The 13,616-nt window shown below is 54.8% G+C and overlaps 1 protein-coding gene across 1 annotated transcript; it reads left to right on the top strand.

The window, feature by feature from the left end:
* Positions 1-1,299: 1,299 nt before the first annotated feature.
* On the top strand, positions 1,300-12,522 carry PCYOX1L (prenylcysteine oxidase 1 like). Its single transcript, XM_030329671.1, has 6 exons — positions 1,300-1,401; positions 5,081-5,287; positions 6,961-7,135; positions 8,718-8,929; positions 11,021-11,161; positions 11,646-12,522. The coding sequence occupies exons 1-6, from the start codon at positions 1,314-1,316 to the stop codon at positions 12,305-12,307; spliced, it is 1,485 nt and encodes a 494-aa protein (XP_030185531.1). The 5' UTR covers positions 1,300-1,313; the 3' UTR covers positions 12,308-12,522.
* Positions 12,523-13,616: the final 1,094 nt, after the last annotated feature.

The following is a 13,616-nucleotide window of genomic DNA, read 5'->3' as shown; positions in this document are numbered from 1 at the left end:
CTCTCTCTCTCAGAAATCAATAAACTTAAAAAAAAGTTTTCCTTTCTGAAGTAGCATTGCCAAAAAGATTTTTTTTTAAGATTATAAGAAACGCATGCTTGTTCATCTACCACTTGACTAGTAATCCAGTTTGGCCTTGTTGAGACTCACAAAGCCGACTTAGAATCCCAGCCATATGCTCTTTTACTATTCTCTGAATCCTTTCAGTTTCTTCTTTTAGCCATAATCTGACTGGATAAATATGGGTTTTCCTTATTTATCATGAAACTCATTCCCAACTTTATTTTCTGCTAGAGGAATCTGCCCTTCACAGTGAAAAGTACTAACCACGCTGCGCTGCTCTTGTTTTCTTAGAGGGTGAAAATGGGAGCTTATCCTTCCTTACTACCTTTCCTCCCCCTGAGAAGAGACTAGATGAAATCTTTCCCTTTTTTTTTTTTTTCTTTTATTTTTTAAAATATTTCTTTTTTGAGAGAGAGACAGAGACAGAGCATTAACAGGGGAGGGGCAGAGAGAGGAGTGACAGAATCCAAAGCAGATTCCGGGCTCTGAGCTGTCCGCACTGGGCCCAACAGGGGTCTTGAACTCAGGAGCCAGGAGATCATGACTTGAGCTGAAGTCGGTCGCTCAACCGAACGAGCCACCCAGGCAGGCGCCCCCCGCGCCTTTGTTTAAGTAGAAGGCAGAGATGCAAACTGTATGTAGAAACTGCAAATACACGTCGGTAACAGTCTCGAAAGCATCTGGCTCGTTTCCAGGCATGCAGCGGGTAGCGCCTGGCCACCATGGCTGCACGCCTGGTCAGCAATTTGCTGCACTTGCAGACACTGCCGAGCGGTATCACGTCCCTTATCTCACGTGATTGTCACAACCACTTAGAAAGGCAGAGCAGGGAAACCGAATGAGACACAGAGAAGGCACGTTAGAGAGCTAGTAACTCGCAGCGGCTGGGCTTGAACCGAGGCGGTCAGAGATTCGGGTCTCTCTCCCGTCGGGGTCCCCCGCAGTGGGGCCCTGGTCCTGATGCTGTTCGGTCGAAGCGCGCACACCTGCGCGTGGGCAGGACGAGCCAGCCAATGAGGAAGCCGCATCGAGGAGGCGGGACGGGGAAGCTGCTAATGACAGAGCCTGCCCGAGAGGGATGCAGCTAATGAGGGCCTCTTGCTGGAGAAAGACGGCCGCTCGCCCAATGAGAGGCTGTGACCGGCGGGCTGAAGGCGGAACAGCCAGTGGGGCGCCGGGGCGGGGCGGCGAGCCCAGCGCCAACCCGCGAGCGACCGAACCCCGGCGTGCAGCCCGGATCGCCGCCCGCCATGGCCCGCGCTGCCCGGCTCCTCGCCGCGCTGGCCGCGCTCCTGGCCGCCTCCGCCACAGGCGGAGATGCCCGGCCCAGCAAAATCGGTGCGGGAAGGACAGGGTGGGGGGCTGCGCGGGGGAGGGCTGCGAGGGAAAAGGGATCGCAGCAGGGAGCTGCCGGGTGGGGGAAGGGGAGGGAAACTGGGCGAGGGAGGGGTCTTCCGGAGAGGAGCTGGCTGGGGAAGAGGCGAGGGACGGAGAGTGAGCGAGGAAGGGGACCGGCAGCGGGCAAGGTGCTGATCCCGGGTGGCGTGGGCATGTGGCGACGCCTGCCTGGGGTTGGAAAAGAGGCTCGGGGCAGGACTGGTCACAGATCTCACCAGAAGGTCCACGGACATTAAGCATCTACGGTGGACCTGGCTCTTTGCCAGGTGCCCCGATGGATGACAGAGAGGACTGGGTGTGGGTGATGTCATTCATGAATGAAGGCTTATTGAGGGCCGTCAGTGTAGCAGGCACAGTGCTCCGTAGCTCCTGTCTGGAGGAGAGACGGTGCAATACAGGGGAGTCGGTGGTAAGGCCGAGAAGGTACCCTGATAGGGAGAGCATTTCCACCCACCCCTTCAGGCCTCTGGGAGGCCTCTGGAGGCTTCCTAGGAGTAACATCTAAGCCAAAACCTCAGGGAGAATAGGAGACCGAGCCCGTGGTAGGTCTAGTGGAGATAGATTTGTTGGACGACAGGGAAGAACTTTTAACAGCAGTCATCTTGGTTTTTATTACAATGTTTCATTTTGAAAAATTTCGAACATGGGCAAAGTTGAAAGAACTGGATATACAGTGATCATCTATGTACTCTCCACCAAGATTCTGCCAGTAGCAAACTGCTACTGTACTTGCATTATTACCTAATTATCACCCACCCGTTAACTTGATGCATTTCAAAATAAATCGCGGACATCGGGGCACCATGCTAAATACTCCATCGTGCATATCACTGGCTGGAGTTCCCTATTTGCAGTTTATTTCTCATCACAGTTGTCACTTTAACTCTACATGACTCCCAAAGATGTTCAAGCTCCCTCACATATAAAATTCCCACGGGCAGAGATGCTAGGCTTCTGGTGGGGGGGGGGGGGCGCGGGACAGAGCCCTACTCCACGAAGCTGCCCTCTCTGTACCCTTGTTGGCAGGGAAGCATGTCCCGCGGGAGCACCACGGACTTACTGGGCTAGGACAGGGCTAAGGCTCCTTTGGATTACAAAACCACAGCTCAGGCCATGAAGAGGTAAGACAGACAAGCCTGCCAGGACTGAGAGTTTAGGGCTTTCCGGGGAGAGAGAAATCCTGAGAGCTAGAGGGGTTAGAGAAGGTGGATTTTGAGCCAGGCTTCGAAAGATGGGGAAGTCAGGCAGGCCGTGTCTGGAGGTGCGGGGCCCTCACCCATCTCTCAAAAGTGGGCAGCAGAGTTCGCTGAGTCTTTCCAGCTGGCCCTGCCCACCTGGCCCCAGGGGTCACCCAGGGCAGGACGCTGGGCAATGCCAAGATGCCCCGTAGCTTTTTTGACTGTCCTTAGCTGTCTGACAAAAGCTTGACTTCGCCCTTGGTGATTTGGACTCTACACACAAGAATGAGGAAACTTCCTGTGAGGAGGGCTTCACCCTCGGACTGCTGGGGGGTCAAATCTGAATACCTCAGTGTGGCTTTGGACCCTTTAAACGCCTCACCCCCGACCCCCCCTCCCAGTTCCACATGCCCATGTCACTGTGGAGAGTGTTTCTGCTGCCTGGCAAAGCTGACTGTCCAAACGTTATTTCCCCTGTGGAGCGTGGTCCGCATATCCTCAGGCAGAATTCACTGCTTCCTCTTCAGGATTCCCTGGAACCCTGTTGCTTCACTTGGTCACACGTTGTCCTAGCTCATTGTCCATGAGTCTGTCTGCCCACTCCCTGCATGAGCTCAGGAGGACAAAAGCCTTGCTTGATTCGCTTGTGCCCCAGCACATCTTATCATGGACTAGAGAGTGGGCGTCAGGTTGTGGGGGTCAGATGAGCTGGTTCTCGATGGGGTGAGCTCTTCCGCTTCCCTATAGCCCTGTGGGCGGCTTCCAGGCCTCGTGAGAGTAGTTCCTCTGAAAAATGGGTAATTTGGGACTCCGCCGCAAATGGAGGGAAAGGGAGCACACCGCTTTGTAAAGGTTAAGGGCGTTCTTGAAAATGGGTTTGTCAACACTGGAAAGGAGGAAGTGGTTTGTTTTTTTCAAGATGCAGCAAATCCTTAGCTTTACCGCCTTCCAGGATCTGGGGGCATAGTGAGCCGCGCCCGGTCCTTAAACGAGGAGAGTGGAGGATAGTGTGCAAGGGCGAGCCCCGGGGTAGGAACGTGTGCTGCAGGGATATGTGGGAGTGACACCTGACTTGTCTGCGGTGAGCCCGGCAAGCCAAGCTACAATTACAGGCGGGGGCCACAGAAGCAGCGAGGTGAAAGGTGACAGCATTCCTGAGCAGCGCAGGCAAAGGCACAAGTGTGAGACAGGCAAGTCAAGGCAGACAAGAAGGTGGAGTGTTGGGCGGTGGGGCGGGGAGTAAGGCCGTGGAGGCCAGATCATAAAGAACCCTGTAGTTTTGCCTTCTTGACAGGAGCTGGTGGTCCGTCATGGGTCCAACACGGGTCTAATGAGGACAGATCACACCAGATTTGTCTCACTTTCTTTTTGGACCGAGTTCCACAACTGTCAGATGAGAGGGAACCTGTGTCTCAGATACGTGGTGGGCAAACAGTGTGGGTGGTGTGGCTATCCAGTTCCATAGCCTCACAGCTGCTCTGCTGGCTTTGCACCGTGCTATTCAGCATTAGCATCGAGATTAGGATCTGCCTGGACCGTGGTTCCTAGGATCACCTCAGAGCCCACGTTGCCAGTGAAACGTTTTTATCAGCAACTTGGATGAGAACACTCACGGCATATGAACCAAGTTTAGAAATAGCAGGAAGGCAGGAGGCATAGGAAAGACAGTGGATGATAAGATCCAGAAAGACCCCAGAGCCGAAACTTTGGAGCAAGACTCCAGACCGGTATAGAGTGCCCGGCATGGTAGTGAGCAACCCGTCACAGGGTGTATTCCAGTCCAGGCAAACACAGATGTAAGAGATTTAAGTGCCAGGTGGTAGGTTGCATTAGACCAGTCGTTGGCTGATGTCTTCAGGAAAGGGCCAGAGAATACATAGTTTAGGCCTGCCACCATAGCATGAAAGCAGCCATAGACCCGCTACAGAGAGTGTGGCTGTGTTCTGATAAAACTTTATTTGCAAAAACAGGCGTGGGCCTGGATTTGGCCCATGGGCTGTAGTTTGCCGACCCCTGGGTTGAGTTTCCAAACACTGTTTTAACCTAACAGTACCTGTCAGTGACCTGTCAGTGACCAAGTTTTCACCAATTCATAGTGAAATAAAAACGGGGACAATATAACGAGTTTGTGTAAAATTAAATGTATTCTCTTCAAATGATCCTCCAGAATTTTGAGATTTCTTTCCTGCTCTTTGTGCTGCCAAGGTGTCCCTTTCATGACAAAAGGAGGGTTACTAGGTGACGGTTTTCAGGTTGTCCTTTGCTCTTTTTTGATAGCTTTACTAAACACTAGCCTGCAGATTTCCTTTTTGAGATGTCATAAGCCGATGAAACGCAAGGGCCTGGGAGCCACCACCCAGGAGGCCGCGAGGGTGGCACCTGTATCCTCACGGCCTTGCTCTCTGTCTCTCCCCTCGTCTGCCTCCCGGGCCTGCTGACAGCCGTGGTGGGGGCCGGGATCGGGGGCTCTGCCGTGGCCCATTTCCTCCAGCAGCACTTCGGCCCCCGGGTGCAGATCGACGTGTTCGAGAAGGGGACCGTGGGCGGCCGCCTGGCCACCATCTCAGTCAACAAGCAGCACTATGAGAGCGGGGCCGCCTCCTTCCACTCCCTGAGCCTGCACATGCAGGACTTCGTCAAGCAGCTGGGTGAGTGCACCGTCCCGGGGCTCCAGCACACAGCGCCCGAGGCTGGCGGCAGCCTTTGGGCTCTTTCCAGATTGCCCCGAAGGTCAAGGCCGGAAGGTCACGTAGCCCAGCCTCCTCATTTTACAGATGGAGCAGCTGAGACCAGGGAGGGCAAGGCACTTGCCTGAGGTTACCCAGTGAGTTAGTTGCAGAGCCCGGATTAGAGCACAGGTTAGACTCCCGGCCAGTTTCCTTCCCTTTCAATTTGCTGCCTCTCAATAGCCATAATCTTATGGCTTCCACATGCTGTGTGCTTGCCAGGTACCCAACATCCTTCTAGGCGGTGTGTAGGCATTACCTCACCTCCAGTCCTCCCTCCTGCAAGACAGGGGTTGTATCTCCTGAGGAAACGGAGGCTCAGAGGGTGTCTACACCTTGGCTGGGGCCCCGCAGCTAATGAGTAAGAGAGCTGGATTCAACCCCAGCAGCATGTAGCAAAGCCACAAAGACATACACTGTTTGACGCACAAACTCGGCTTCTCAGAAGGGATCCCGCAGGTATACTTGAAGATGTGCTAAGTGGCATGCACACAGGGTTATTCATTACAGTGTTGTTTGTAGTAGCAAAAGGTTGAAAATATCCCATGTGCCCACCCACTGGGGTCTGAGAGTAAATATTAAATAGCCAGCAGACAGTTCAGCAGGCAGATTGAGGAAGTCCTTTATGCCCTAGTATAGAACAATCTACAAGACACAGTACGTCAGGATGGTGCAGAGCAGCGTGTGGAGGGTGGGGGTGGGAGGAGGAAGAACCCCCTAGATATATACACGTATGAGTGTTTGCAGAAAATATCTCTGGAAGGATGCTGAAAGAATGTTGCCCTTGGGATGGGGGAACTTAGTGGCTCAGGGACAGGAGTAGGAGAGAAATGTACAAAAACCTGTGGCTTGGGGCAGGTCTATAACCTCTAAGCCTCGGTTTCTGCATCTTTAACTGAGATGCTGTCACCTGTTCTGCCTCTTCCCAGGCTGAGAAAGGATAAAATGAGATGCTTAAGTCTCAGGGCTCTGTGAGCTGTAGCATGTGGAAGCTTGCAAAGAGCCGTGAGTCCTTCCGGGCGGTCTTGGTGTCCAAGGCCACCGTCCGAGAGCAAGCCCTGCAGCTGTCAGCCCCTGGACATTCCGGGATGACATCTGAATTTCCCTCCCTCATGACTGAGTGGATCCCTGTGGAAAAAAAAAAAAAAAATGAACTGGCATATTATTTACATTGTCACGTCTTCATTGACTAGCCAGCCCAGTGCATTCATTTACTGTTTTATTTATTTATTTTTTAATGTTTATTTATTTTTGAGACAGAGAGAGACAGAGCACAAACGGGGGAGGGGCAGAGAGAGAGGGAGACACAGAATCCGAAGCGGGCTCCAGGCTCTGAGCTGTCAGCACTCAGACGGGGGCTCGAACTCACGGACCACGAGATCGTGACCTGAGCCGAAGTCGGATGCTTAACCGACTGAGCCACCCAGGCGCCCCTCGTTCACTGTTTTAAACAAGCAGCAAAGATGAACAAACTGTAGCGTTCATATTCCCGTTTGCATCCTTCAGGAGGACCCTGTGTTTTGCTTCAGGCACCGCTAGATCTCCTTGGGGGCCCCGTGAGAGGGACCTGAGGGGCTCCTCCCTGTCTCCCTCAGGGCTGAGGCACCGGCGAGAGGTGGTGGGCAGGAGCGCCATCTTCAGCGGGGAGCACTTCGTGCTGGAAGAGACGGACTGGTACCTGCTGAACCTCTTCCGCCTCTGGTGGCACTACGGCATCAGCTTCCTGAGGCTGCAGATGTGGGTGGAGGAGGTCATGGAGAAGTTCATGAGGTACGGCGGGGCAGGCCGCAGGCAAGGCCTTCTGGAGGGAGGGAGGAAGAGAGACGGGGAGGGACCCAGCTGGACTGTAAATTGTCAAGAAGGAAAAGGGACTTCCTTGCTCGCGTGTGAGAGCCCCGCACGGTGCGGGGATGGGTCTCTGGTGTTGCCGCACTAGCCTTCCTTCCCTCCGCTGAACTGATGATGAATTAAGAGCCTGGGTTGCAAATACAGCCACCTGCAGGGGGCGCACCGGGGATGTGAATGAGTGCAATAGAGAGGGGGCAGAGAAGAGGAGGGAGCAGGTGCCCTGAGGAGCAAGGCCCCACCCAAGGGGGCAGCCAGCTGTGGCCGCGTGGCAATGCTGACCTCATGTGGCGAGATCTTCCAGTTTTTTGGAAGAAGCTAGAAACCCAGAGTTATGTGTGAAATCTGGTTTTTCAATACATGCAACCAATTCATCTTATAAGTAAGCGAAATGAAGCATGTATAGGCCTCACGCAGCCTGTGGGCCACCCGCTTACAAGCCCTGCTGTCCCCCAGTTTCCCCATCTAGAACAAGCTCCTTTTTTTCACCACTTCCCTCCTCCCTGGGTCCCGGTCTCTTCCCCGACCCCTTCAGATAATGAGCACAAGTGGTCCAGTGTCACTCTGTCCACTTCCCACAGTTCACCCACTCACCGGTTGGCACCCCAGCTCTCCGCTGTATGTCCTCCCCGCTTCCTGGCCCAGAGGCGGTCACTCAAGGTGGCCCCCTGGCCTCCTCCACTTTCCCCACCTCCTCAGCTACGCCTTTCATGGCACTTCTTATATTTTCCAGGTGTCCCCCAAAGGTTATGTCCTTACCCCTCTTGTTTCTTCTGTTTCTCACCCCTGTCAATTTTACCCAAACCGACAACGCTGAGTTTTTTCTTTCGCGGGAGAGGAACTCTGTCTGGACGTCCCATTGACGATCAGAGTCAACACGGTTACAAAGCAGCCCAGGCAGAGGCAGCGTTTCAAGGACCAGTACCCCTGGAAATCTACCAGCAGATGAGTCCCAGCAACCGCTAGTCCCTGAGACCGGGAGGGGGGGAGATGTGGAGGGACGAGACGGGAGCTCGGGGCTGCGTGAGAGCCTGTTGGATGGAGCCGGACAGGAGGCCAGTCTGGGCTAGCACAGAGCATGACGACGTTGGCGTAGGACAGGCGCCATCGGGTCCAGTATGGCCCCAGAAGCCAGCGCAGAGCCAAAGCCGCTGCAGACGGGGCAGTGTCTGTGGGGGCGGGCTGTGGCCCACACTGCCCAGCAGTTGCCCCCCCAAGTGAGAAGTGGGCTGTGCCCTCACAGGGGTGCCAGAGTCGCATTTCACAGAGCCGTGATGTGAAGCCAGGTCTAGTGCGATTCCAGGGTGTCCGCCCCACCCTCTGCACTGTCGCTGTGGCTGGGAAAGGACCGTCAGAGTCAGCAAACGGGCCGAGTAATCAGCCTTCTCTCCCCCCTACACGGAGAGGAGGGGCAGGTCCCTGCTGGGGCTCTCGGGTGCAGTGAGCCAGCAGTGGGCGGTCAGCCAGAAGGCCTTTCGGCACAAGGGCTCCTCTGCGTGTCTTCCAGGATCTATAAGTACCAGGCCCATGGTTACGCCTTCTCAGGCGTGGAGGAGCTGCTCTACTCGCTGGGCGAGTCTGCCTTCGTCAACATGACCCAGCGCTCCGTGGCCGAGTCCCTGCTCCAGGTGGGCGTCACTCAGCGCTTCATCGACGACGTCGTCTCTGCAGTCCTGCGGGCCAGCTACGGCCAGTCCGCGGCGATGCCCGCCTTTGCCGGTGAGCCTCTGGCCCTCGGCCTGCCTCCTGCCCTTCCCCTGGCCCACAGCGCCCGGAAGGGGCTGGGCTCCCCGTAATAACCTCACTTTTACCAGGCCTGGTTGCCTAAGCACCTTATTGCCTCAACCCTATTTGATTCTGGCCATCAGTCCTCCAGGCTGGCAGGAGATAGTGTTCGCCCCACTTCTCAGATGGCGAAAGGAAAGCTGAGATCTTAGGTCCAGTGTGTTTCCACCACTGAGTTTCAGGAACTGCCCCACTGGGGCCTCGGAGCCCCCGGGTACTCCTCCGTCAGCGCGTCTCCTCTCCCCAGCTCGTTACTGGGGCCAGGGGGCATGTGCACGACCTGCGCAGGCTGGGTCCATCCCTCCTCCTAGGCTGCTGACGTGGAAGGTTCAGGTTCATGGTCCTCTTCTCGACCACTCACGCTTCCACCCGCTGGCTCCCGAGCATGACCTCCAGGACTGCACATTCAGCAGGTGCCTCCACTGGGAGGCCTGGCGGGCACTCAGCGTGGCCAGACCTGAACGCCTGACCCTTCCCCTCAAGCCCGCCTCCCCTGCGGTCTTCCCAGCTTAGTTGGTAGTAGCTCCTCTGTGTGGCTCCAGCCAAAACCTTGACTCGTTCTTTCTCTCATATCCACCACATGGTATATGTCAAGAAATCTCATCTGCTTTGCCTTCCGCATATATCCAGGGTCTGGCTGCTTCCCACTGCCATTTCCTCCCTGACCTGGATTACTCCAGGTCTCCCCCCAGGCCCCTCTCCCTGCCCTCCTGCCCCCTTCCCCCTGCAGGCTCAGCTGCAGGATCCTTTTAAAACAAAAGACACATCATGTCAGGCCTATGTGTAAAACTCTGCTAAGGGCTCCCGCTTGCCTTCAAGTAAAACCCAGAGCCCTTCCAGTGGCCTTCAAGGCACCACCTGGCCTGGGCCCCACCACCTACCTGCTCATTCATCCCCGCTCCAACCACTCCGGCCTCCTTTTCATGCCTCCAGCGTTCCAGACACACCCCTATCTTGGGGCTTTTGGGTGGCCCTCCCTCCACCTGGAACATTCTTCTCTGGTAAACTCTTGCTCCCCACCATGTCTTTGTGCAGACGTTCCTTTTCATGGAAGCTACCCTGCCACCCCACTCCTGCCCGCAGCAGGGCCAGTCCCCCTACCCTGTGGCCATCAGCTTCTAGCTGTCTATTTAATCTACTCCTTTCATCTCTTCCCACTTGGAGGTAGGCTTCCCAGGGGCGGGAAGCTCTGTCTCCTTTGTTTACTGGGTATCCCAAACACTTAGAAAAGGGCCTGGACCATTGGAGGCACTCAGCCCATTTTTGTTGGCTAAATGAATGAAAAGGTTTGTATTTAGCAAGTACCTCCCACGGCCGGCCGGGCTGCTATTCCTCTGGCTGTTGGCATGGTTACCTCCCTCCCAGCCTTCAGGTCCTGCCAAGTGTCCCCTCAACGAGGCTGTCCTGCTCGCTCTTCCAGTACTTGTGTGTATCCTTCAAGATACAATTCATATACCACACAATTCGCCCCTTTATTTTTTTTTAAGGTTTTATTTTTAAGTAATCGCTACACCCCACGTGGGGCTCGAACTCACAACCCCGAGATCAAGAGTTCAGTCACCGACTGAACCCAGCCGGGTGCCCCCAATCCACCTATTTAAAGTGAACAATTCAGTGGTTTTGAGTGGTGTAGCCATCATCCCAGTCAATTTTGGAATACTCTCCTGGCCTCCAGAGAATCCCATAACCGTGGCCATCACTTCCCCAGTAACCCCCTGCCGTCTAACCCTGGGCAACCACAAATCCACTCTGCGTTTCTATGGATTTGCCCCTTCTGGGCGATCTGTGTAAACAGAATCTTACAATCTGTGGTCTTTTATAGCTGGCTCTTGCCCTGAGCATATTTTGACTTCATAGCATTGTAGAGTTTGTTGTATTTGTGGGTGTGTGTTGTCTCTCATTGTCCGTGTTGGGGAAGTCGGGCCTGAGAGGGAGGGCTCAGCGGGCACGATGGTGCTGGACTCTCCAGCCACACAGCCCAGTGGTTCTGAGAACCCACTGGCCGCTCTCCCCCGCTTTGCCTAGGAGCCATGTCGCTCGCTGGGGCCCAGGGCAGCCTGTGGTCTGTGGAGGGAGGCAACAAGCTGGTTTGTTCCGGTCTGCTGAAGCTCACCAAGGCCAATGTGATCCATGCCACAGTGACCACTGTGACCCTGCAACAGACAGGTGAGTGAGCAGAGCACGGGGTGTGGCCACTCCATTCCTAGACCCGTGCTCACCTCCACCACTCTGCCCCTAAGCCCTGGTCTTTGATCTGCGGGGGAGCGGTTCCAACAAACCCGTGGAAAGCCCCGGCACTGCCGAGTGACGCCAGAGGGCACTGTCGTCCTGAGTCAGATGTCAGAGCCAGAAAGCTGAGACTTGCCTTCATCTAGCCCAGTTCGTTTGACCACGGAGGACTTCGAGCCACAGCCTTGCCCAAGTTCCTCCAGCTAGTCCACAGCAGAGCTAGAGCCAAAGCTCAGGTCTCCTGACTCCCAGTCCAGTGCTCACCCTGCAGCCACACCGGCATGGAAAGCCCAGGACCCACCATCTGGACAGCCCAGGTGCACGGGAGTCTCATCCCCTCAGCACTAGGCCCCAGGGGGAGATCAGTGGGTAGAAACCGAGAAATAAATCGATTTTTGTGCTCTATTCTCTCTCCTTCCAGAAGGGAAACCCTTGTACTATGTAGAGTATGAGAACGAGGTGGGCAATGGCTCTGACTTCTATGACATAGTGGTCATCGCCACCCCCCTGCACCTGGACAACAGCAGCAGCACCATCAGCTTCGAAGGCTTCGACCCGCCCGTTGATGCCGTCCAGGGCCCTTTCCAGCCCACCGTCGTCTCCTTGGTCCATGGCTACCTCAACTCTTCCTACTTTGGTTTCCCCGACCCTAAGCTTTTCCCCTTTGCCAGCATCCTCACCACGGATTTCCCCAACTTCTTCTGTGCCCTGGACAACATCTGTCCCGTCAACATCTCGGCCAACTTCCGGCGGAAGCAGCCTCAGGAGGCAGCCGTTTGGCGAGTGCAGTCCCCCAAACCCCTCCTCCGGTCCCAGCTGAAGACCCTCTTCCGCTCCTATTACTCAGTGCAGACGGCCGAGTGGCAGGCCCACCCCCTGTACGGCTCCCACACCGGCCTCCCGCGCTTCGCCCTCCACGACCAGCTCTTCCACCTCAATGCCCTGGAGTGGGCGGCCAGCTCCGTGGAGGTGATGGCCGTGGCTGCCAAGAACGTGGCCCTGCTGGCCTACAACCGCTGGTACCAGGACCTAGACAAGATTGACCAGAAGGATCTGATGCACAAGGTGAAGACTGAGCTGTGAGGGCTCTGGGGAGATCCCGGAAGGTCCATCCCCGCTGACGATAGATCACCCCCGCTAGCGGCCACGGTCGGGCAGGCTGCGCTCCCCCGCCAGGCCTCGCTCCGGCCCCTCGTGTGTCAAGCTGCTTCTCCTTCCGGCGTGGGTCCAGGTGGCCCACTCTCTGCCTCTCTATCTTAAGGACTCTCACAGTGTTTGCTTCTTTTTAAGGGGGAGAATGAGAGAAGGGAAGGAAATTCCAGCCCGTGTATTCATTTTATTTATTTTTTTTAAGAAGAAATAAAAATCCACCCTCTCCAGCTGCTTCTGATTGGGTTTTCTAACTAGAATACGGGGATCATTGGGAGGAAATACGGGGAAAGAACTATGAACCAGATTTCTTTATTGTTTTTCATCGCCTACTCCCAAAATGTGTGTGAGGCAATACCTACAATGAAATACAGGTACCAGACGGTTACAAATAAAGTAGAAGGGAAGATCAGAAAACATCAGACATGATCAAAGCTTCCTCTGTACTGTGCGCTTGCTAGATGTGAGGTGCTTAGCTGAGAACTTACTAGACACCAGCCAAGCCTCTCAACAACACTGCATGTCGGGAGACATGACTGTGGTAGGACCTAAGGAAGAGATGGTGACCTCAGTGGAGCTCTTGGGATAGCTCTGAGCTTCCTGACATCCAGTGGGAAAAGGGAAATATACCAGTCCATAGGAAGAGAAAAGCTTTTCCTCAGCACCTGGAAGAGTTGGCCATTGTGTCCATTATGCAAGGGTCGAAGAGTGATACAGTGGACCTTTCTTGCAAGAATACCGGTTCCTAGATGGTGGAGGGTGGTCCAAAAATATCCTTCAGGCAGATGGAGGCCCAAATTGGCTTTGAAGTTGTTTTTGCTGTGCTGAGGCGATGGTTGTGTCAGTGAAGAAGACGGTGCCTTTAAAGTGCACGTAGCGCGTAACTGTCGGTTATTATAGGAATTATGAAGCTGGCACATCGGTAAGAATGTTCTACCTCTGGTTGAAGTAGTAGAAAACCAATCTTAAAGTGGCTTCAGCAATAAAAAGAGGTTTTATTGGTTATGAGAGTCCGGGCACAGGGCAGGCATCAGCTCTGTGCTGTGCCAGCGCCATTTTTTCTCTCCTGGTCAAGGATGGCTGCCAAGAGCGCCCAGGGGCAGCGGTCTCGCACGACTGTGAACACAGTCGGCTCTGGGCCAGCTGGGCAGTGGGCCCCTGCTGAACCAATTCTCTGTGACCGAGCAAATGCCGCGTGCTAATTGGTTTAAGACTCAGCTGCTAGACCAGTAATAGGGACACA

Source organism: Lynx canadensis, chromosome A1 (assembly GCF_007474595.2).
Source record: "Lynx canadensis isolate LIC74 chromosome A1, mLynCan4.pri.v2, whole genome shotgun sequence".
NCBI classification, from domain to species: Eukaryota; Metazoa; Chordata; class Mammalia; order Carnivora; family Felidae; genus Lynx; species Lynx canadensis.
This window is presented reverse-complemented; position numbering and strand designations above follow the sequence as displayed.